General features: G+C 50.6%; 8 protein-coding genes across 8 annotated transcripts; 3 read left to right on the forward strand and 5 right to left on the reverse strand.

Moving 5' to 3' along the window:
* Positions 1-7: 7 nt before the first annotated feature.
* LOC128268997 (solute carrier family 66 member 3) lies at positions 8-1,394 on the forward strand. The gene is made up of 4 exons (XM_053006321.1): positions 8-195; positions 309-879; positions 942-1,062; positions 1,132-1,394. Exons 2-4 carry the CDS (start codon positions 490-492, stop codon positions 1,257-1,259), a joined length of 639 nt encoding a protein of 212 aa, XP_052862281.1. The 5' UTR covers positions 8-195; positions 309-489; the 3' UTR covers positions 1,260-1,394.
* Positions 1,395-1,858: 464 nt separating this feature from the next.
* LOC128268037 (NF-X1-type zinc finger protein NFXL1) lies at positions 1,859-4,944 on the reverse strand. The gene is made up of 5 exons (XM_053005033.1): positions 4,474-4,944; positions 3,959-4,411; positions 3,234-3,889; positions 2,409-3,165; positions 1,859-2,346 (listed from the first exon to the last, which is right to left on the reverse strand). Exons 1-5 carry the CDS (start codon positions 4,942-4,944, stop codon positions 1,933-1,935), a joined length of 2,751 nt encoding a protein of 916 aa, XP_052860993.1. The 3' UTR covers positions 1,859-1,932.
* Positions 4,945-5,169: 225 nt separating this feature from the next.
* LOC128268270 (uncharacterized) lies at positions 5,170-6,211 on the reverse strand. Its single transcript, XM_053005319.1, has 2 exons — positions 6,077-6,211; positions 5,170-6,018 (listed from the first exon to the last, which is right to left on the reverse strand). Exons 1-2 carry the CDS (start codon positions 6,209-6,211, stop codon positions 5,170-5,172), a joined length of 984 nt encoding a protein of 327 aa, XP_052861279.1.
* Positions 6,212-6,592: 381 nt separating this feature from the next.
* LOC128269494 (phosphatidylserine lipase ABHD16A) lies at positions 6,593-9,424 on the forward strand. Its single transcript, XM_053006975.1, has 9 exons — positions 6,593-6,972; positions 7,047-7,100; positions 7,175-7,494; positions 7,544-7,698; positions 7,767-8,029; positions 8,103-8,452; positions 8,511-8,650; positions 8,718-8,851; positions 8,933-9,424. Exons 1-9 carry the CDS (start codon positions 6,913-6,915, stop codon positions 9,071-9,073), a joined length of 1,617 nt encoding a protein of 538 aa, XP_052862935.1. The 5' UTR covers positions 6,593-6,912; the 3' UTR covers positions 9,074-9,424.
* Positions 9,403-10,904, reverse strand: LOC128269495 (ribosome biogenesis protein BRX1 homolog). Its single transcript, XM_053006976.1, has 2 exons — positions 10,659-10,904; positions 9,403-10,589 (listed from the first exon to the last, which is right to left on the reverse strand). The coding sequence occupies exons 1-2, from the start codon at positions 10,848-10,850 to the stop codon at positions 9,561-9,563; spliced, it is 1,221 nt and encodes a 406-aa protein (XP_052862936.1). The 5' UTR covers positions 10,851-10,904; the 3' UTR covers positions 9,403-9,560.
* Positions 10,905-11,198: 294 nt separating this feature from the next.
* On the forward strand, positions 11,199-15,004 carry LOC128267176 (serine/threonine-protein kinase Nek8). Its single transcript, XM_053003964.1, has 7 exons — positions 11,199-11,915; positions 11,994-12,510; positions 12,565-12,682; positions 12,740-13,373; positions 13,447-13,584; positions 13,694-13,791; positions 14,890-15,004. Exons 1-7 carry the CDS (start codon positions 11,199-11,201, stop codon positions 15,002-15,004), a joined length of 2,337 nt encoding a protein of 778 aa, XP_052859924.1.
* A 381-nt stretch (positions 15,005-15,385) lies between these two features.
* Positions 15,386-20,005, reverse strand: LOC128269043 (ras-related protein Rab-8A). Its single transcript, XM_053006386.1, has 5 exons — positions 19,716-20,005; positions 18,066-18,265; positions 17,901-17,993; positions 16,917-17,030; positions 15,386-16,825 (listed from the first exon to the last, which is right to left on the reverse strand). The coding sequence occupies exons 1-5, from the start codon at positions 19,837-19,839 to the stop codon at positions 16,697-16,699; spliced, it is 660 nt and encodes a 219-aa protein (XP_052862346.1). The 5' UTR covers positions 19,840-20,005; the 3' UTR covers positions 15,386-16,696.
* Positions 19,901-21,904, reverse strand: LOC128267177 (mediator of RNA polymerase II transcription subunit 17). Its single transcript, XM_053003965.1, has 2 exons — positions 21,816-21,904; positions 19,901-21,743 (listed from the first exon to the last, which is right to left on the reverse strand). Exons 1-2 carry the CDS (start codon positions 21,902-21,904, stop codon positions 19,901-19,903), a joined length of 1,932 nt encoding a protein of 643 aa, XP_052859925.1.
* Between the last annotated feature and the right edge of the window lie 393 nt (positions 21,905-22,297).

A 22,297-nucleotide genomic window follows, 5' to 3' on the forward strand; every position in this document is an offset into this window, starting at 1 on the left:
GTTTTTTGTGTGCTTTTGGCATTCTAATCGCGAGCAGTCGGTGGCCAAGCCGAGCGGTTATCGCTAAAAATGACGAGAGGTCGATAATTACGCGTGCCGCGAGCCAAGTGCGTCAACCATCACAGACCGAGTCGAGGACACCGAGGTGTGACCGAGGATTTGTGACCCAAAACACAGTGGTGTACCCGTGTTCCGGTAATGGCGATTTTATTGCATTCAATTGAATGCTGGCGTTTCATTAACTGACCACAGCTTTTGTGCTTTTGACCCTCTCAATGCGTCATCCACGACAACGACGCAACCTTCAGCGGGTGTTGGTGCAAATGCCTATTTTTAGGTGCAGCCTGAGTACCTAGTCGTAACAATTGGTGGCAAAGGTGTGCGGTCCTTGCATTGGCAACAATCGATGCCCTCAGCCGCGTAGAGTGTTGATCCTGGAAGGATTAGTGATTGAAACTAGAACCGGGCAGGAAACCGAAAGCAGCCAAAATGGCAGTTCTGGATGAGCGTGGTATTCTGTACGTGTTAGCCGATCTGCTGTCCATCGTCACGATCGCGTCATGCCTCATCTCGAAGGTGCCACAAATACAGACGGTCCGGCAGCTACAGTCCGCGACCGGATTGAGCGTTAATGGGCTGCTGATGGAGCTCTGCAGTTACACCGTGACGATGCTCTACAACTACACCAATGGCTACGCTTTCCTGTCGTACCTGGAATATCCGATTCTGTTGGTTCAGGAGTACGTGTTGATATACTTCGTGCTGAAGTACCAATCGCTGCTCGGCCAACGAGCGTCGATGTGGTGCGGGATTTACTGCGCAGTGTTCCTTGGCTTCGCCACCGGTCTGATTCCTTCGTCCGTGTTAATGATGCTTGTGGTAAGAGACCATAAACCAGAGACCACAAACTGTTTTAACTCGAGGTCGATTTTTAAACGCAGCCCTTCACCACACCGGTCGGTGCCACTAGCAAGGTCATGCAGCTGATCGCCATCCTTCGCTCCAAGGACTCTCAATCCGTTAGCCTGATCACGTGGGGCATTTCCGCGTTCACCAACTCGAGTGAGTAGCCAGATGGGGCTGGAATGATATCTTACTGATGGTTGCGTTCGTCCTTCCCTTTCGAAACAGCACGCATTTACACGATCATGCTGGACTCGGGCGACAAGATGCTCCTCTCCAACTTTGGCATCTCGACCTTCCTTAGTTCGGCTGTGTTTCTGGCCGCGTGGTACTACAAGAAACCAAAGAAGGACTAAATCACGCCTGGTAAAGCACGCTTAATACTTAAACGACACACGCTGAAACCGATACAATCTGACTCTCCTGATAGTAGCTTATCAATTGAACGCTTTCGCGCACTCTAAACCAATTTTAACTACCAAACATCACAATGTTACCTTCACAATGAATGGCTTAATAAACTTTTAAACAAATCTTACGCTCTTTTCCGTTATCATTTATTCAATCAAACCGAAATATTTCACGTGTTCAGGTTTCACATCTAGAGGGCGCCACGGCGCCATCCTTCACCAGGAGCTATCTGCGCCGAATTTAGCGATCATGTTTTCCTGTTCCATTTTGCCCACTTTGCGGTTGTCGGTTTGAAGCTCATTTTCTCATTTCTTTCGGGCGACGCAACGATCGTAACCAAAGTAACCAATGAGATGTGATTGTCGTTAGCAGATAGGACTCACATTGTCTTTATTGTTTTTTTTACTAAATTGCCAAATGGACATCACACAAGTTGCTCATTTATTTGGTTTAGAAAATAGTTAAAAATACGAAAACCTTTTCACTAACGCTATTCGCGCTCGGAATCCACAAAAACTGGTCTTAATGATATCACTAACTTCGACTAAATACCGAACTGCGCCAAATGAATCCCATGCGAACCCCGGGACAAACCAAGACCACACAAAAACAGAAAATTTATTGAATCAACACAAAGTACATGACGATTCCCACCACGACGATGGCCGCCGGCAACACGTACAACAGCCACGGATTGCGCCCCTCTTCCTCCTTCACCTCGTGGCGTTTCCGCTCCCGGTGCTTCCGGCGGGCAAACTTGCGTTCGTATTCTTCCAGCTCCTTTTGGTTCTCCAGCTCCTCCCGTGTCCGGCGTTCGTTTTCCTTCAGTTCCTCCTCTTGCTGCTTCTTTGCCCGTGCGGCTTCGCAAGCGGCGTCACATTCCAGAGGACCAGTGTCTTTGGCGACATTACACGCCACTTCCGACTTCCGCAGGGAGCATTTGCAGGTGACTTTTACCTTCTTCGTGCAAAGCTCCGGATTCGGACAGCGTCCCGGATGGCAGGTGGCCGAACAGCGATGGCCACAAGGAAGCTACGGGGAGGCAGAACGAAAAGTTACACGACAGAGCACAAAAGGGCGGCTTCTTTACTCACGTTCTTGATGCACTTCTGGCCGCAACTTAGTACGGAGATCCGACGCCGCTTCAGTTCCTCCGCCATATTCTCCTCCTTTTCATCGTCCAGATCGGGCGGATAAAACTCGGTGCAAGTGTAGAACACTTGCGTAAGGCCGCAGTAGCACTTGTCTTTGATGGAAACGGAACACGGCTGGCAGGGCGGCTCGTGGCATCGCCTTTTGCACGGATGCAAACACCCGACCGGGCGCGGAATTTCACAACCTGCGGCGCACGGTTCACAGCGGGAGTCTTGCGTGGTGCTGGCGCGATGCGTGACCTTGTGGCACGGCAACACGCACCGGTGCATGCCGCACTTGAGCAGCCGTGCGCAAGGTCTCCCGCAGGAAGCCGGTTTCGAGTTCGAGCATGGCCAGTCCGCTGTCTCGTGGCCACCGAGACACATCACCGGAACCTTGACGTCGCACGCCGGGTGAGGCAGCGCCTTGATCTCCACAATCTCCTGCGCCACATCCCACGGGCCGATGGGTTTGAAGTTTCGGTCCTTAGTCACCACCGTGACCGCGTCGTGACACTTTGCGCCGCACGGATGCTCACACTTGGTGGTATCGTTTGGCTCACCGCACGGTTTGCTACACGGAGGACAGTCACCGGTGTGGCATGGGTGCGGATTTTGATGGTGGCACTTGGACGGAATACGACACGGCAGTCTGCATTTCGGTGCGCTGGTTCGTTTCTCGCGGCCACACGGCACTTCGGTGGCCGTTCCGCCGCACCTGGAATCGAAAAGTGTTTCCTTTCAAAACAGAACCGATCATCGATCAACAGATCCGGAATCAATTACCGGCACTTGATGGCCGACCGTTGGTTACACGGATAGCACGGGCCGTGATGGCAGCAGGAGGAACATTTGTGTTTTCCGCAGGCCAGCGTCTTGCCGCAAACTTTGTCACACTCGGGGCAGTTCCCATCGCAGCATTTCCGATTGCACGGGTGCTTCCCGCAGCTGCGCAGCTTCTTGCACTTCGTTTCGCATGTCGCTTCCTTGGCGCAGGGCATCTCCTTGGTCAGCAGCCCGCAGCGGCACGTTTTCTGCACCAACTCGAGGCACGTTCCGCAGTCACCTTCGTGGCACCGGTCGGCACAGCGATGGACACCGCACACCAGTACCTTCTGGCAGGTATCGCCACAAGTTCCAATCCGTTCCGAGCACGCGGCTTGCGTTTGCATCCGGCCGCACGGACAGGAACGTGGCAAACCCAGCGGACAATCACCACAGCCGCCCTCGTGACAGCTTCGCTCACAACGGTGCAACTGGCAGGCGAATGGTCGGCCACAAATCTTGCCGCACTGCCAGCGGGATTCGTAGCAATTGACCTCCTTTGTCGCGGCCCCACACAGACACGGCTGTTGGCTGCGATTTTTACACGGAGGACAGTCGCCGATTGGGTGGCAAAGTTGCCCGCACCCGTGAATTCCACAGCCAAGCTTCCGGGGGCACTGTAACGGAAAGATCACTTTAGGGAAATAGGGAAAAAGAGACAACCCGGGGGGTTCAATGTGACGGACCTTCAGTGTGCAGGTCCAAGATTGCTGTGAACATCGGATAGTTTTCGGAGCCGATTTCGCGCATCGGCACGATACATTGATGGTCTGCGGACACGGGGGGCATGGCCCCGGGTGGCACAGCAACCGGCAGTGGTGACCACAGGCGGGTTTCAGCTGCTTGCCGCACGGTTCCCCACACGAATGTGGTATGAGCCACGGATGCTGACTCGGATCCCGTTCCTTGCCGCAGAAACACTCGTAGTGACGCGGAATGGCGACCGGTTCGTACTCTTTGCGACACTTTGGGCAATCCCAGTGCACCGAGAGGACCGGCTTCGGCACGTACTCGCCCCGGTTGTTGTAGTAGCCTTCCTGCTGCTCGTGGTTGATGCGCTTCATCGAGATGCTATCGTTGGCCCACCGTTGGATGCACATGAGGTGGAAAAACGTGTAGCACGCGTGGCACGACCAAATCTGTAATGGGGCGGAACCATGAACCATGTTTTATAACCCGCCCGCCCTGGCCATCGTTTTACCTTATCCGCTCGCTTGACGCTCTCGATGCAGATCAAGCAAACGGCGTTGCGTGATTCGAGTAGGCTCTGGAGATATTCCTGCGTTCGGCCCATGTCCGAGTCTGCTCCGTGATAGTTTTTCAACACCTCGCCGAGAATGTTTTGCGTGGCCGCATCGGTACCGACCGTACCACCGTCATCGTCGCTCTCTTCCTCGCTCGAGATATACTCCTTCGTGTAGAGCCGCGCCTTTTCCATGTGCTCGCGCTGAACTTGATTAAACTTCTCCTGGGCGGTCTTTTGCTTACCACCCGCCGACGGGGAAAGTTTCGAGGGTTGCGGAATCTTGGAACCACCCAGGCGTTCCTCCGACAATCGGTTACTTGGGGCCGGTGTTTTCTTTTGGCCGGGTTGCATGGGCGGCGGCGGCGCCGGAAGTCTCCAAGCGTTTGGGACTTTCGGCGCTTGTAACTTACGATCCCGATGGGCCATTGTCGAAGGTTCGTGTGGTCGTTTTGCCGGCTACAATGATTGCTTTGATTGCGTGGAAATGTTGAACCATGCGAAAATGACGTTTTCCATCAGGAACACCAGGTGAAAAAGCTACTCCCTTTGGATGTCGGAATCGGATGTTCAGTCAATTTAGAAAAGTTTATTGCATTAAAAAATACAGTTACAAAAAGAACGAACGAATTAGGCACAATTAATGGTTACTGATTACGATAGACGCAGCTTGGGAATCCGCGAGCGACTGATGTGTTTCGCACCCGCCATTGTTTCTGCGCTGCCAACGTTCGGACTGCGGGTGATTAGTTTTTGTTCATCGGTAGCAATGCTTTGCTTCATGTGACCGATTAGGGCCAGCTTCCGGATGTTTGTTCCCGCCCCGGTATTCGTCATACACCCGAGTGGTGTGCGTGCACCACCACCAGCCTTTGCGGCACTCAGTTTATCCTTTTTAGGCGTTTGATCCCCCTGACTGCGGCTGCTGTCCTGTATCGGGTGGTGCTTCGGTGTGCGCTGCTGATTTTCCACAACTCTTTTCATTTCCTCTTCGCTCAGATCTCCGCTTTTTACCTGGGCTTCCTGTGCACTTCCCCCGCCCTCCTTCCCCAGCACCATCGGGGTACGTGCGATGGCAATGCAGGGAGAGCGAGGATCGTTACCTGCGTACGGTGTGATCTCAGCGTCCTCGAAAACTGTCACCTCGTTGCGATCTTCCAGTATCGGTACCTTGTCATCGTATTCGATCTGCAAATTGCAAAAGTTGGGCAACATATCCGAATCGCAGTCTTTGAACGATGCATCGCCGGTGTCTTCCGGAGCGACCAAACTGGTCTCATCGAACTGTAGCGAGGAAACCACATTCGTGAGGCTACAATCCGTAATCCCCGAGTCCGTATCCACCACCAGTGGCGTTCGATCGAAGGTACTCGGTGACCGGGGATCAATGATTGACTGGAAGCGCTTCGGTAACAAATTGTTGGGCGTTTGTAGCACGCCATGATCCGTCAGAACCGTGGTCAGATCTTTCACCTTCGTTAGAGCCGCACAGGATATAACGGTCTGCGGGAGGAAATGCATTAGGAGACACCCTTGATGAAAGTGTCGTGCGAATTGCGACCCTTACCTCTGAGTTAATGGGGCTTCTGTTGATATTAAGCGTCGGTGAACGCGGATCGGTAGAAAGTTCCACGCACTGGTCCGCAATGGGAACGTTATCCGCAGATGGCAGGATTTTGCTATGGAAGCTTCCCATGTTCGCGAACAATGTGAACAATACGATTAAGGACAAACAATCGGTTGCAAAGTGCGCACTGCCTGCCAAATTCTGGCGGTTGATTACCGTTTGCTGGAAAGCGTCAGTTCAAAATGCCAACGTTTGACAGCTCCGCCTGCACAAGGTTACTATGTGAAATACCAAGATGAGGAATGTGCGCATATGAAGAATTTATTGCTGTAATATGAGTTTTAAAATCTGATCAAATTATTTATCTTTATTCTAGGGTCAAACAAAAAATGCCTTGCCCTTCGGGAGTGTCCTTTCTGTAGGGAATAACAATGCGCGATTCGGCCCTCGCTCTTCCGCGGTGCTTCCCGTCATAACATCGCAGTGGCAGTTCAGAGGGGGACAGGAAAAGAGAGTCACCAACAAACTCGTCCGTCGGAACGAAACTCTCACCTGTTTTGTTAGATAAGTGGGGTTTCGGTTGCTATACTGGTTGGCGATTGTGGTTAATAATTCAACCCGCGACTCTTACCGCTGGTGTAAAATCGAAAGCAACCGGTGTGACGTAGTGGCTGGGTGAATCCTTTCAACTCGTGCGTTGGGCTCCGTTATCCGTTTGGATCGAAGCCGCCTGTGCGCAAGCTTACGGTTTGCTTACGACGTAGCACCAACAGACCAACCAACGTAGTAGCCCGTACCATTTTCCCAAGCGACAGCCACTTGCGGCAACAATGCAATTCCATAAGTATTTTTTCACCCCGAGACTGATAAAGCAGTACGATGGATCGAAGGTCTGGCAGGCAAACGAGTGCCAAAAAAATCCGAACAAACGCGGTGGCTAATTAAATGTTGCATTGCTTCACAGATATCCTACGAACCGGGCGCGCTGGAAAAGTATGGAGACCAGCTGCTGACGGCGGTAAGTTTTCGTTTCGTTACACGTGCGCGATGATGGCCTCTTCTTACAACCCGTTTCCTGTTTTCTCGCCGCAGCTCAACTTGATGTGGAGTTTCAGCTACTACACGTCGCCGATTCTCGTTTCGATCCTCTACCGACGGGGCTACTTTGTGGCCGAATCGGTCGGAACGTTTGCGAAGGTAACCACGGGGATTGGCCTCCTGGTGGCCGTTTCCTTGTGCATGCGCGGTCTCGGGCGCTCGATGAACGTGGCGTACGTTCGGTTTGCCGAAACGCTGGAAAACGCCAAACGCAGCAGTGCACGCAACGGAGACGCGAAGAAGGCCCTGAGGCAATACGATTTCGATTTCAGCCACTGGCCAGTTGATTACGTTACCAGGTTGGTAGTGCCGGAGCTGGTAGCGATTCTCGAAATATTCTAACACGAAAACCCCAACTTCTAGCCGCAAAACTATTGCTAAGCCTAGCATCTCGGCTTCATCCCCGCACCGACATCCCGATCCGATTCCGTGTCATGTCGCGGCCTACATCGCTGTCCATACGTTCGGCATTCGGATGATCTATCCCGGCTCGGTGCGACTTCTGCAGAGCTACATGGGTAAGAGGGTTCAAGGGGGTGGTATGCTCTACGATTTGGCGAACGATATTTTTCCTATCGCCTTTCAGAACCGATGATCGTCGAAGGCCGCACTAAGCTGGTCAAAACGTTTAATGGGGAACGGAACAAGCTGAGAACAACCGACGGTAACGAGATCGATACCATTTTCGTCGATTATCGGCATAGAACAAACCAAAATGCCAACGGTGCGACCCTGGTGATATGTTCCGAGGGGAATGCCAGCTTTTACGAGATCGGTATTATGTCGACACCGCTGGAATTAAAGTACTCGGTGCTGGGCTGGAACCATCCCGGCTTCGCTGGGAGTAGCGTAAGGATCGAAACCATGACGTGACTGTGACGCACAGACAATAGGAAAGCATTGTTTTTTTTTGTTTTTGTAGGGTCGACCATATCCAGATCAGGATCAGAATGCAATCGACGCCGTGCTTCAGTTCGCCATCGGCGAGCTGGGCTTTAAACCCGAGAACATCATCCTGTACGGTTGGAGCATTGGCGGTTACTCGACCCTTTACGGCGCGTCACTCTTCCCGGAGGTGAAAGGAGTGATCCTCGATGCGACGTTCGATGATGTACTGGAGCTCGCCTTGCCCCGTATGCCGGAAAGTATTTCTAACATCGTACGAATTGCTATCCGAGAGTTCGTGAATCTAAACAACAGGGACCTGATCACGGAGTACCCCGGGCCGGTACTGTTTATTCGCCGCACGGAAGATGAAATCATTTGCTCAGAGTAAGACGGGCGCGATCGTAGTTCGTACGGACCAATGTATGATTCCGTTACTTTTCAGAGAGAACAACCTTGCCACCAATCGGGGCAACTTTCTGCTCATCAACATGCTACAGTTCCGCTTCCCGTACATCTTCAAGTCGGAACAGTTGCCGTATGCCAAGGAACTGCTGTCGAAACCGATAGACTTGATGATCAATGGTTAGTAGCGTCACATGTGCGTCCTCGGTTGGCCATTTTCCCACATTCATCACGCGCCCCCTTTCAGATACGGACCTCACTGGCCGCTTGATGGACTATGTGGGCCAAAACACTCCGGATGGTATCTTGAGATACCCGCTCCAAATCGGTAATGAAGCCGATTTCTCAAGCGATTCGCGCCGTGCTTGGGTGAAGTTTCTGGTAAATATCGGGTTTTTGTTTCGCAACTCCATTTCACTCGCGTAACTTGCTGCGGACACTCACTCTTTGACTTTCGCACAGATAACGAAACATCTATCGGATTTCAAGTCGACCCACTGCACCCCGCTACCGAAGGAATTCTTCCAAAGCCCGTGGGAACTTCCGAGTGAGCTTGACTACTACGTCGTATCGCACGACAAAACGCGTCGTTGGCCCCGTTGAAATGGGTGCGGTGTGAAAGGCATGGAGAGGCGTAAATAAGACATGGGAACTGACTTGATGCGGATGTGGAAAGGTACAGATATTTATAGACTAAAAGGCGCGTGTTGGGGAAGCAAATTAAGCACTCTGTCACATTGTCCTGTGGGATGCGGGGAACAACTGGAGAACAACTAACCCTCCGGTGAAGGGATTTTCCGAGTATGAGGAATATTTTCCAGCTATCGCTTGAATGTTGAAGAGATCATTGAAACAACAAAAATCTATTTTACCCAAAGGGTTTATCCTGACCATCGTTACCCGATGATAACAACAAATAAAATCTCTCATGGTAAACTATATTTATTCATTACTCGTAAAACGGACATTTTTTAATATGCCTTGTGACGCCAATGGAATCCGAAGCGTTTGCGGATCTTGTAAAGATATTTATCTTTATTGAATCATCTGACATTACTTACACACACGAAAGAATCGGATTGTCCCCGCCTCATTTGCCACGACCATTCATCTGTCGCTTGCCTTTGCCATTGGCCAGTCCGCGCTTGTTTGGTTTCTTATCCACAGGCTGCTTACGGCCCACGATTTTGCTCGACTTTTTTCGCGCATTCTTCTTGGCCGCAGCCAACTTCAGCTGACGCATGGCCTCCTTCTGCTTCTCACGCTTTTGCAACGCTTCCATTTCCTGGCGCACCAAGTCGCGCTGCGGTTGCGCTTCCTCCTTGGCAACCAGCTGGACCGCCTTACGTTCTGCGTCGCCCTGGAAGATCTCTCCGTACGGATCGAAGTCGTGCGTATTCTTCGGTGCGTGCAGCTCCTGATTGATCTTGTGCTTGGTTTTCTCCAGATACTTCATGCTCGCCGCCTTGCGCAGCATTTGCCGGTGCTTGGCGGGGCTTTGGTAGTCCGGATTTTCCCAGATCGATACGCCCTCGAACGAACCGTTGAATATTTTGATCGGATTCATCACAAACCGTGGCCCGATCTCCGTCAGTCCGCCATCCTCCGACAGGATCTGGAAGTGCCGGTACCAGATGCGATTGTCCAGGACGGTGAACGAAATGACTCGATCGATAAACGGTTGGCTTTTCGGGTGCTGGTTCGGTACGCCAAAGGTTTGCGTTAGCAACTCCTTAATCAGCGCCAGATGAGGCTGCTTGGTGAATTCCTGGTCAAACGACAGGAGTGGGCGTGATCCGCGCAAACAATTGCCCGTCAGCTTCATCTCGCCCATCGTGTGTATGTTTTCGACCAGAAACTTCACCGACGGCCCCTTGCCCACGTTGGCAAGCCACATGTACAGGTCGCGCTTGCGGCGACCCTCGAACAGGATCACCTTGTTGCAGTGCTTCATCTCGCTCATCTCGTTCACCACCGACAGGGTCTTCCAGCGCTCCATTTTGGGTTCGGCACGATGGTGTGGCATGAGCGTTTTCAGATCGTTCATCAAATGCCGGTCCCGGTGGTTAATACCGCGAGCACACAGCACCAACACGCGCTGTTTGTTTGTCCATCTTGTCTGAAATTGGCAACCGAAAAAAACATGATAAACCAGCTAACAGACCGCAAGTAAACAGTTATCCCTCACCTTCTTCGGAACAGGCTCATCCGAGACGCGTGTCTCCTTTAGCGGCGGAATGTCCTCGTCCGATGATGCATCTGAGTCCTTCGGTTTTGGTTTCGCCTTTTGTTTTTGTTTTTTCGCTGGCTTCAGTTTCTTTTTTAACGCCGGTTTTTGCTTATCCGTTGTGGCCTGTTTCTTCGCGTGGACTGGCTTCATTGTGGATCTGAATTATCGGTAGAAATCTTGATTCGATCAACCAAACAACCACGCGGTTTTGCTTACCCTGAAACAAGGACGGCCGATTGTTTTGACAGCGCTCATCGTGGTCTGCCATGGAAATGTGACATTTTCATGTAAACACGAACTGACAGCATGGCTGACAGCATTTCGAAGTAGTTGTTCGAATTAAAATGTCGCTTTTCAAAGGCGATTTGAATCTGGCGCGTGCGCCAATTCGAACGCTATCCATGGAAATGACGAACCCACAACAAATGCAATCTTTAACGTTACAGATATTTGGTCCGGAACACGGCTTGTAAGTGTGATAAAAGCGAACGTTCGCCAATGGAGCTTAAGGAAATTCGCCCACCGTACAGTGTGAAACCGGGCACGAAACTTGCGGAATCTTGCACCAATCTGTCCGTTATGAGTCGCTTTCAGAATCTTGCTCTACACGAACAGCAGCAGCCGCTGGTGGGGTCGGGGAACAGTAGTGCCAATGCGAACGGACAACGACCGGAACAGCGAACACATTTGGATGTTGCTGGGTACCGAAGATTGCGAACCGTAGGTCAGGGTTCTTTCGGTGTTGCCGTTTTGTACGAACGGCTGTCGGATGGCCTACACGTGGTCATGAAGCAGATAGCTCTGGGCGATCTGACCGAGTCGGAAAGGAATATGGCCATGAACGAGGTGGAGGTGTTCTCGAAGCTCCATCATCCGAACATTATCGCATACTACGGTTCGTCGGTGCAGAATGATCGATTGTTCATCGAAATGGAGTACGCTGACGGTGGCACACTGGCACAAATGATGGCGCAACGTGCCGGCGGAGAGTCCCTACCGGAGCGGTTTGTGCTAACCATTTTCGAGCAATTGGTCAGTGCAATCGGGTACATGCACTCCCAAAGCATCCTCCACCGAGATTTAAAAACAGCGAACGTGTTCCTCCACGGGAAGGGTACCGTGAAGGTGGGAGATTTCGGCATTTCGAAGATTATGCACACGAAAGTGCATGCCCAGACCGTGCTCGGTACACCGTACTACTTCAGTCCGGAAATGGTACGCTGGCGGTTTCGCCAGTTTTGTTTACCTTTGACCATAATTCTTTTTATTCTATTCGCTCACCGCACCGAAAAGTGTGAAGGGAAGGCATACGACGAGAAGAGTGATATCTGGGCCCTTGGCTGTATACTCGGGGAAATGTGTTGCCTCAAGAAAGCATTCACGGCGGCAAACCTGTCCGAGTTGGTCTCCAAAATCATGTCTGCCGAGTATGTTCCTCTGCCGGCCGAATACTCTCAGTCAATGCGCCACGTGCTTAGCTTAATGTTTAAGATTGACCCCGGTGAGCGACCCTCAGCCACGGAATTGCTGCAGTATTGGGTGCCTGTTATCTACCGGAATTTAGACTCCAGCGAAAGGTACGTTAGTAAGTTGTACCATAGGCTTTTGAGGCACGCTAAAAGTAATAGTTTCAGAAGAAAACTGCAAACATCACCAGCTATCGAGCCAACCCGGTTCCATTCACGGACCATACTCTACCAACTTCGCTCGTTCGGTACATCCTCTTCTTTGGCGCCGTTACATTTACCGGCAACACTTAAAATCAAACAACTCGCAACACGGGGCCAACACTTTGTCGCGCTGATGGAAGGTAATAAAGCGGCCATAATACTATCACAGAAATCAGCATCCATTTATCCCCTAGATGGGACCGTGTTCAGTTGGGGAGAAGGTGACAAGGGTCAGCTAGGACACGATGCCCTTGAATCGTGGCACCACATCCCGTTGCGAATCGAGGCCGTGAAGCACCATTCGATCGTTGGGTAACACCGTCTCGAGATTGCTTTTGAAAATGAAATTATTTACGATTTCCACGACAGGGTGGCAGTTGGGCACGGATTCACCATCCTTTGGACAGCGTCCGGAGCGCTGCTCAGCTGTGGGGACAACAGTCTCGGTTGTCTCGGACACGGCAACAGAACATCGCTGCTTGTGCCGAAACAGATCAGCAAACTCGAGCGGACTTCGATCGTGCAGGTATCCTGCGGCACGTCGCACGTCCTGGCACTGACCGATGGGGGTATCGTGTACAGTTGGGGCACCAGCACGAAGGGTGCCCTGGCTTTGGGCAAGCGGCTCCATACAGCACTCGAACCCGAACGAGTCATACTGCCGCAGACAGTGCAAAATGTCCGGGAGTTGCATGCCGGGCCGGATTGCACGATTTTGGTTACGCAGCAAGGGGGTTGTTTCTGTTGCGGTAGTAACGCTGGCAACAGGCTTGGGCTAGGCCGGAAGGTGTCCGAAACCGGCACGCTGCATAAGGTTACCATTGCTGCTGGCTGTCCGAAGATTTTGGCCGTGAGTGTGGCGGAAACGCATGCCGTGTTCCTAGTCGAAGGCGGATACCTCGTCACGCTCGGGGACAATTCACACGGTCAGCGAGGTGTCGGCCATCGCAACGAGTTGCTGAAACCAACGATCGTTCCACAACTGCAGTCCCGGTGCATCATGGTACGTATGCCGCCGCTCGCGCCCCTCGGTTGTGACCCGGTGATCAGTTCTCGGTCTCCCCCCAAAACTGCAGAACGTGAAGTGCAACGAAACGTACACCACCGCAATAACGGATGACAATTGCCTTGTCCTTTGGGGAACTCGTCTGGGCACACCGGAAGTTATGGACGGTGCCACAAGCAACACACACGATGGTAACAACAATAAAGAGGTATACATTTCCACACATGTGCACGGAGCTCCTTCACGGGAACGTGACACAACCTTGGCGAAAAATAAATACCGTGCCGCAGCTCTAGCTTTTTCTCTCTTTTCCCCAGTGGCGGGCTTCGTTTTCAACGTACGCAAACACCGGCACCAATATCCTAACGTCGATCTACAAACAGGAGACGATTCTCGATCCGGCCGATGTGCTGGCGTAAGTTTGTTCAGATTTTGTATTCGGCCCATTGCACTTTATTGCACAAATTTTTTGGCCCGTTTTTAAAACGGACTTTCTGCAGCACCCAGCGGCGAAGGCTGCGAAGATACGGCCACGAGATATTTGCACAGCTGATTTGCCAATGCCAGAAGTGGCTCTTTTAAATTCCCTCTCTGTCGCATGATCAGCTTCGATAAGATCTGCCCCCGGAGCGAGATATAAATGGCTGGTGCGCGCGTCTGGTTGGTACCATTCCGAAAGTATCACACCAGAAAGTGTTCCGCGAAGATGGTATCCAAAGTTATCGTTTTAGCTTTCGTGCTATCCGGTCTGCTGTGTGTCCAGGGTAAGATACTACACTCCAGAGGAGGAGTTGCCATTGGTGATGATCCTTAACCAACTATCCCTGTCCTTGAAACAACTGTCCTGTAGCTGCGGGCACGACAAAGGCCGCCGCCACAGCTGCGGCCACGACGACAAAGACCACCCCAGCTGCGGTGACGACAAAAACCACCACAGTCACGATCAAGACCACCACACCTACGATTTGCCGTCGTGGGGAGCAATATTTGCAATGTGGCAATAAATGCACCGAGCGGAAGTGCAAGCCAACCAACACGGCTTGCCCAATGTTGTGCGTTGCCGGATGCTACTGTTCGGATGGTTACGCTCGTAGCGCCAGCGGCACCTGTGTAGCGAATTATATGTGCTCGTATCCGCTATACTCTGGTTAAGAATGGGTAGCGAAAATAAACGAAATATTCCGAAACTGCACACTGTGAGAAAACTTAATAACCCCGTCTGCTAATATTACTTTGCCATCGCCTAAAGTGGCAAAAACAATTGGGGCAAACTAATGCGCACAACGGATCTGTTTCAAAGTTAGCAAATATTCGCTACTCGAAAAGTAATTTTGGCATGTGCGCCAACATGGAACAGATCTTTGCGCAGATGGTTTCTTTACCAAAATGGTACTTCGAGCGGTGTTTTGCTGGACAAAAATGGGAACATGCAATTACAATGCACGAAAAACAATGTTATAGTTGAAATCCACGCATATTTTAAGGATCATTTATCGTGCTCTTTTGCTTCCAGCCTGTACTCGTCGAAAGCTCAGCAAACTATGGGTTCGTACGTTAAGTTGCTCGATATTTATCCGTTACAGCACAGTATTCTAGTGCTCATTGAAACCAACTGTCCAATGGTGTAAGTTCACAAGAAGTTACCGATCTTTGTAGTTTCCAGACCAACTGACGGTGAATTTAGTGCACTAGCGTGTCAGATGCTCAGAACACGTACATAAATTAGCATCCAAGTGTGCGGCTTAAATATTTGGCTCTTTGTAGTGCTTTCGCTAGCCCTCACTTATTGTGGCCCCGCAACAACTGAATCAACAGTTCGCCGTAATGTAAAGACTGTAAAGAATATTTTGGATGCCGCCCAGTATTATACTTCTCATTTCAGATGGCATAATTATTTTGCCCCGGTACGGTACATATTGATGCTAACTAAGTTGAACTGTCGTACAATAAAGTAAATGTTTTAAAACATTGACCAAAAAACAGGCGCTGTGTCGTTTCAATCTTCGTGTTTATTTTATTTTCAAATAGTTAGAAAGAAAACTACCTTCAATTGTTCAATCAACCCAAAGATTTATCTTGTTTTACGCTCGAATCGTATCAGTTCCGGTGTTCCGCGCTATCGCCGATCGTCCGCCGCCGCTCAGCTACTCCTCGTATATGTGTAACATTTCACGCATTAGCGGCATTAGCATGGTGTCACGAACGGGTCTCGGTATATAGTAAAATTGTAATTATGTTTTATTCCTGCCTTCTTCCGGGAGGATTGCCCCCACAGTGAGTCCCGCTTGCCGTACGCCCAATCGTGTCGCTTCTCGATGCCGATTCCAGGTGGACTAATTCTTTCGTATTCATGATGCTCTGGCATCCCATCTTGCTCGTTTGATCTACGACTAGATTTGCTTTATGTTTACACATCCGTTGCACTTCTACCGTCATCTTCAACAGAGTAAATCTACATAAATGATCCGGTAGGGTTTAAAAGTTTCATTCAAACGCCGAGCCGCTGCCCTACACCTTAAGCGTAGCCTAAGGTTTATATAGCTTCTGTTTTCAAAGTGTCCGATTGGTTTGAAACAATAAAGCAAAAAAAAAGATCGGAATGATTTATTCTCCTACGGAGTACGGTTAAAGCAGTATCCACTCCTTTTGTCTACAGTTCAAAGAGAGAAATATGATTTTACACGTTACAAGATGCTGGTGGAGCGTTGCAGAGCATTTACTATTTAACCACTGCATGTTTAAAAAATACTGTCTTAAAAACCAATGACGAAAACTCTTACCGGTCACATACATACTCTAGAGCTACGAACATGTTTCGATAGACGCGCTAGGGTTAAGTAATTTTGGGAAATAAATGTGCCCGTGAGGCCATTAGTTCAAAAATGCTACACTGGCTGGCTATTAACAAATGAATTACAACTCAGGCCTCTATTCGGATAATATAAAGTAATACCTGGCCGAGGGATAATTGGGGGGAGCTTCGGGACACATCAAGCTATAAGACGATAGCGGTGATATGAGTGCTCAAATTGTCACAGCTCCAGCCCGGCAGGACTCTCTCGCGGGAGTGCTGCCAATTGCTCGACCGTCCGTGGATTCCTTCTAATCATCAGGAGAGGCAGCTGCGTGCAGTACTGAAGCGTTATTTGAATACCTCTTCTTATTTGTGCTCTCTGAACGTCCGCGTGTGCTGCACACGATGGCGTCGCCGCAGTCTAAAACTCGCTCCTCATTCCCAGATCCAAATCCACTAGTGGTAAGTCTTATCATGAAAGATTATAGGGTTTTCGTGTGTCCGCCGTCCTTGCGTTCGGTTCACCTTAACACGAACAGCGGCCACCTTCACCGCCACTGCCTAACGTGAACGGCCCCAGCCCGTTCGAGCCGGGCCCATTCTTGATCATATCCTGCAGTCCCTTCTGACGATCGCCATCGTCAAAGTTTTCACCCTGCAAGCGGAAGAAGGAATGAATGAGACCAGTGACTGGGTTGGCCAGGAACGTTCCTTCCTGGCGTTCGTTGGCGACCAGGTACACTTACTCTGTGCTCTCGCTGTTCACGGATCTTGCGAGCCAACGTCAAGAACGCATCCTCGATGTTGATGTTCTGTTTGCAGGACACCTCAAAGAAGGGCATATCAAAGTTCTCGGCAATCTGCAACAAGTGAAGAGTATATAAGACAATTTTAATATGAAAATCAACCACTAAAAATAAAACCCTTGGAGCACGTTCATAAAAAACTCGACACTCAATTGGGGCGATTTAATAAACTACAAAACTGTTTACTAATGAGTGACCTCCCATCAAAAATTAGTAATTCGAGCAAATCAATTACAAGCAACGCAAACAGTTCTCGCCCGACATGTTTAACCAGTGCTAATAACCATAAAGGAAAACTAGAATCCACAGGTCATTGCTGTCGGGCGGCTTGATGTGGCATAAATTAGTGGGAGCTTTCGGTGCCACCTTTGCACGGGTAACGGGTCCGCCCCACTTGATTCTGCACGGCACTGGATCAGCGAAGCGCGACTAATCCACGGCGGGAAGCGAAAATGTCAGAGTCCACTCGGCACGCTCGGGAACCGCAGGCCGGAAAATTCTCCCCTTTCTCGGTTGTTAAGAGCAGCGTCGTCGGCGCTGCGTGTGTCGCCTATTTGTCTCGGCTAATATTCCATTCCGTTTCTTTCATCGCTGTTACCGTTGCGGAGTGCTTTCCACTCCCCGGTTTCCCCTTAATGCAATCCTTGGCGGGTGAAACGGTCCCCCGTCCGCCCCTATTCCTTGCCATTGGCGAAGAACGTTGGCGTCAGGTAAATGGGAATTTCCTTGCCCCGTCGCCAGCGTCACCATCGCTCCAGGTTATAACTCTTTCCGTCCGACCCCAACACGGTGGCAGACCGTGGTTCTCGCGAATGGTTTTGGGTGGAAAAAGAAATAACTCAACGGAGCAACTACGCCATAAATTAATTTCAATTAAATCCGTTCCCCGAACTGTGAAACGGTGTCCCTTCAGCATTTACTAACCTTTTCGCCCCGCTCCTTGTCGACGGCACGCTGCGGAGGATTGCATTCGCACTTATTACCAGCCAGGACCTTCACCACGTCCGGGGCTGCGTTCTGCACGGACACGAATGGGCAATATTTAAGTAAATCAGGTATCTAAGTGAGCATCAACAGTCGACGACTTACCTCCTGTATGTTTCGCAGCCAGTACGACAGGTTGTTGAACGAATCCAAACTCGTCACGTCGTACATCAGTAGGATTCCCATGGCCCCGCGATAGTAGGCAGTCGTCAGCGTACGGAACCGCTCCTGGCCAGCCGTGTCCCAGATCTGCAGCTTGATTGGCACACCGTCCAGGTTGATAAGTTTCTGCTTGAAATCGATGCCTGTGTTGCAAAGAAGAAAAATCGGTCCCAGCGTATCGAGAGACGCTTTTTAAAATTGGTTTTCATCGGCGCAAACGAAGGTAAAATTGACCAGACTCTGTACGAACACAACGATTGTCCCTCGTTCAAACACGACACGCTGACAAACGCTATCCATAAACCATGAGGCCCTCTCGGTTTGCAGGTCCCGGGACCGTGTAGCTCGGATTATTTCTTTGTCCAGCAGCTTTCCCTTGTTGTTTGCCGACCGGTCACCCGCCGCAAGGCTCAACCTGGCGAACCTAGACGTTTGGCAAACATGAATGTTCCTACAAAAATTGCAACCATATGGCTCAAATCATTGGCCGAGTCAAAAACGGTCTACGAGCAACCCAGAGCGGCCACTGGGGTACAAGCGAAAACCACTTTTCGCTAATGGTCTTGTTTCGAATGCTGATGATGAAGTGCCTCCGTCGTACCCGATGGCGGTCTGAGGTTGCTCATTTCTCCCTTCTTTCCGGTGTTCCGGTGTTTCTCGTCGTTCTTTCCGCGGACCAAAGCCTCGGAGGTAAAATGCACTAAAATACAACACACTGGACCGTAAATCGTCGATCGTAAAAAGTGTCTCGACGCTTTGCTGGCCGAAGGCGGGCGGAGAGTAGATGAACAACATTTTCTCAAAGTCTTGGACTTTGTTTTCTTGCGCCCTCTCCGTCTCGTAACATCAGAATGCCATAAAACGTGGGGTGCCGGCCGTGACTACCAATTCCATCCGCATCCTGGTTCTAGGCTAACGGTTTACAGCTTTGGGCAGGGCCGCAATATCACGTAGCACTAGCAGGATTTCAGAAGACTCGTGGCTAGGGTATCTACTTAACGTTTCTACCAGGTTCGACATTTCATTGAATCAACCGTAGTTTATGTTGACCATTGGTGGAAAAAATAAAATTCGTTATGTAATGAATGCTTCGAACAAAATAAAATACGTGAAAAGAAAGGCATGCTGTGTTAGAGATACTTTTTAAAGTATTATATATTTTCAATCCTTTCTCTTAAGGTGCAGAACATGCCATCGCGTAGGTTTCACAGGATTTGCAAGCCCAAATGACTCTACCAATATATTCATGCAACAGTTGATGAGAATGCAAATGCATCCCACCAGAACCTTACGATGATGCCTTACGAGGCATTACTAACGGTGGCGGATTCGAGGCGGCTTCATCGCATATGCAAACTGCACTCGGCACCAGGCCTGGCCCCCCAATTATCTGCACGAATGCCAGAGCACGATGGCACGATGAATCATCGCGTCCTTCATCGGCGGCAACATCTGTCCTCGCAATCGATTTTTGTGTGATTGACGGAATACAGGAGTGTAAGGGGGCGGCCACCAGTGGAATTACGGAAATCTCCATGTTTCCGGCCGCAAAGACAGCGGACCTTTCGTCTTTTTCCAGTCTTCGTTACTTACCTATCGTTGAAATGTAAGTATCGAAGTAACGCTCGTCGCAGTATCTATGAACGATACAAGTCTTGCCGACGTTCGAATCTCCCAGCACAAGCACCTTGTAAGTGGCCGCAAAGTCTAGTGCCATATTTCGCGCGTCTCCTTTCGTGGCGGATGAATCAGCGGACGGCACGGAACGGGCGCGGGGTTTATGTTGTGACGCCTCTCGCTCGCCTTTTCTTTGTCCTTTGGACCGCACGTACACGACGACGCAGAGAGAAGTCTTTGTTTTCCCTGTGGTCCTTCTGCGGCAGTGTCTTGGTTTTTACGAGCGAACCTGGGAAAAAGTCCTTGGCCGGACTCTGGGCGATGTACACTTTGACATCAATTTGCGAATCACAGCGCACCTGTACCGCAATCAAGCGATCGCTATTCGGTGAGGCAAGCACACACGAACTAGCATTTCCGAGCGGCTCGACCGCCCCGATCCCGAGATGGCTGCTGCTGGAGAGAATTTGCCAGGCCATACACTTGGCCAAATTTTGTAGACAAACGATTTGATGTTGACTGATCTGACAGAGGATCAAATCACGGAGTTCCTGTGGTTCGTAGGACATGTGCATTATGCGGCCATCGCGACAAATGCATTTTAACGATCGTTCCTTCACATGAATCACTAGCGAGGTCCGTAGATTTGCATCATACCCATGCGAAGTGATGTTGATTTTCACACACGACATTGTCGGGCTGTTCATCGCGTTCCAGTGTGACGTGATGAGCGGATCTTTCACGTCACGGGCAAGCGTATCCAGTACGTACTGCGTGCGGCGACGCGTAAAAATGTGCTGCGCTTGTGCGATAATCTGCTCGAGTAATGTTTGTGATTTGGTCATTTCAAGCAGCTCGTGCCGATCGAACGCCGACGGTCCAGCGAGCATGCGTTTCTTGCTCGGTCCCAGCGGACCACTGGCCGGGTGCGGGAACGGATGGTGGGTATTTTTGTGGTGAAACTCACGCAACAGCTGATGCAGACTGTGCTCGAGAACGTGATCGTGATCCTTGATCGGTTCCGAGCTGTTGTTTGAATCGGAAGACGTTGAGTGACACAAGCTGATGATGAGTTGGATGCCAGGCAGCAGCGTAGCTCGTATTTGATTGCCCACAACGACGTGTGGAATCGGGGCCTGCAGCTGAACGGCTTCTCGGGCCAGTTGATTGAACAGTTCTTTGCAAAAGAGCACATTTTGGGCGTACTCCAGGGTCTGCTGCCAGGCACCGGCTTGCGGTACAAGCTGTGTTGAGCCCATCATGTTCAGTGTGGCCGTGCAGAGATCCTCCTGATCTTTCTGCGTGATCACCTTGATAAACGCAACGCCCTGAAGCTCGGTCGGAACGTTGACACGTAGTGCCGAATTGATCTTTGGGCATAACGCCGTTGCCCCGCCGCCAGCTCCGGAGGGACTGGCGGGCGGTGATCCAGATTCTTCGTCTTCTGCCTTCGTCACTTCAAACATTCCTGGATGCATAAACTTTGAGCCCGCGGTCCGGTAGCTAAGATCGCCAATAATCGTGTTGGAAACCTTCTTCAGCCGCCAATTGCGTCGTAAGCGCAGCAACTCGATGTGAAAGTCAGTCGAATTGCTTCGATTCACACCCTGATCACTCTGCGCTGCCTTCAGCCGTTCCACTCCACTCTGCAGAATGTTGGCCGCACTGGCTAGGGCTTTTTTGCGTGCGTACACCAGCACCATCGGCTTCACTTCCGGGGGCTCCTGTGCGATCGGATCGAGCACCATGAAGCGCTTCTCTTTCGAGATGCGCACCACATCGGCCAGCACGCACATCTCGGTCATCGCTTCCTTCAGCTTCATGCGCACCGAGTCCCACGGCCACAGGCTGGATTGGAACTGCTCCTTGGGGTCTTTCGATTCCTCCTCCTTCTTCTCGTCTTCCTTTTTGATCGACTGCTGCAGCAGATCGATGTCGCTAGAGGTTTTGCTGAAGTCTATCTTGGCCGCACATTTCGCCAAATGCTCCGAAAGCGTTGGCGGCCTACACCGGAAAAAATGAACAGTGGACATGAAAAACAAAAACCGGCAAGCCCGCAAGAGCCTTTTCCCTTACAACTGATATGTCTCGGCGCCATCGTAGCTTATTTCCTGTATTTGATTTTCTATCGGCGCCTCAACACTAATGTTTGCAGAGAGGGACATTATCCTGCGGTTCGAAATTTGTTTTAATCTTCACACACGGAAAATAATACTTCAGTAAATAATTATGTTTTTGATGCGTCCATTTGACGATGACGTTTCCCAATGTCCGATGAAAAAGCTATGCATTAGGCGTGGCGAAAAACAAGAAAAAAAGAAAAAACGTCGACTATCTCGCTCTAGCGTCATGCTCTGTCCCGTTCGGCACTTGGTCAGTTTCGGTTAAGAAATGTCAGGTTCAAAAGTGGCGTTGGTTGTGTGTTCAGTTTTTTGTTCAGTGTGTGTGTTCATCTGGTGTCCATTTTCAGTGTTTATTCCGCGTCGAGCTGGATTTCGTATTTCGTTAAGCGTCGCGCCGTCGACCGCACTCCCGATCTCGGTATCGCGTTCGCTTTA

This window comes from Anopheles cruzii, chromosome 2, assembly GCF_943734635.1.
Source record: "Anopheles cruzii chromosome 2, idAnoCruzAS_RS32_06, whole genome shotgun sequence".
Taxonomy (NCBI): Eukaryota; Metazoa; Arthropoda; class Insecta; order Diptera; family Culicidae; genus Anopheles; species Anopheles cruzii.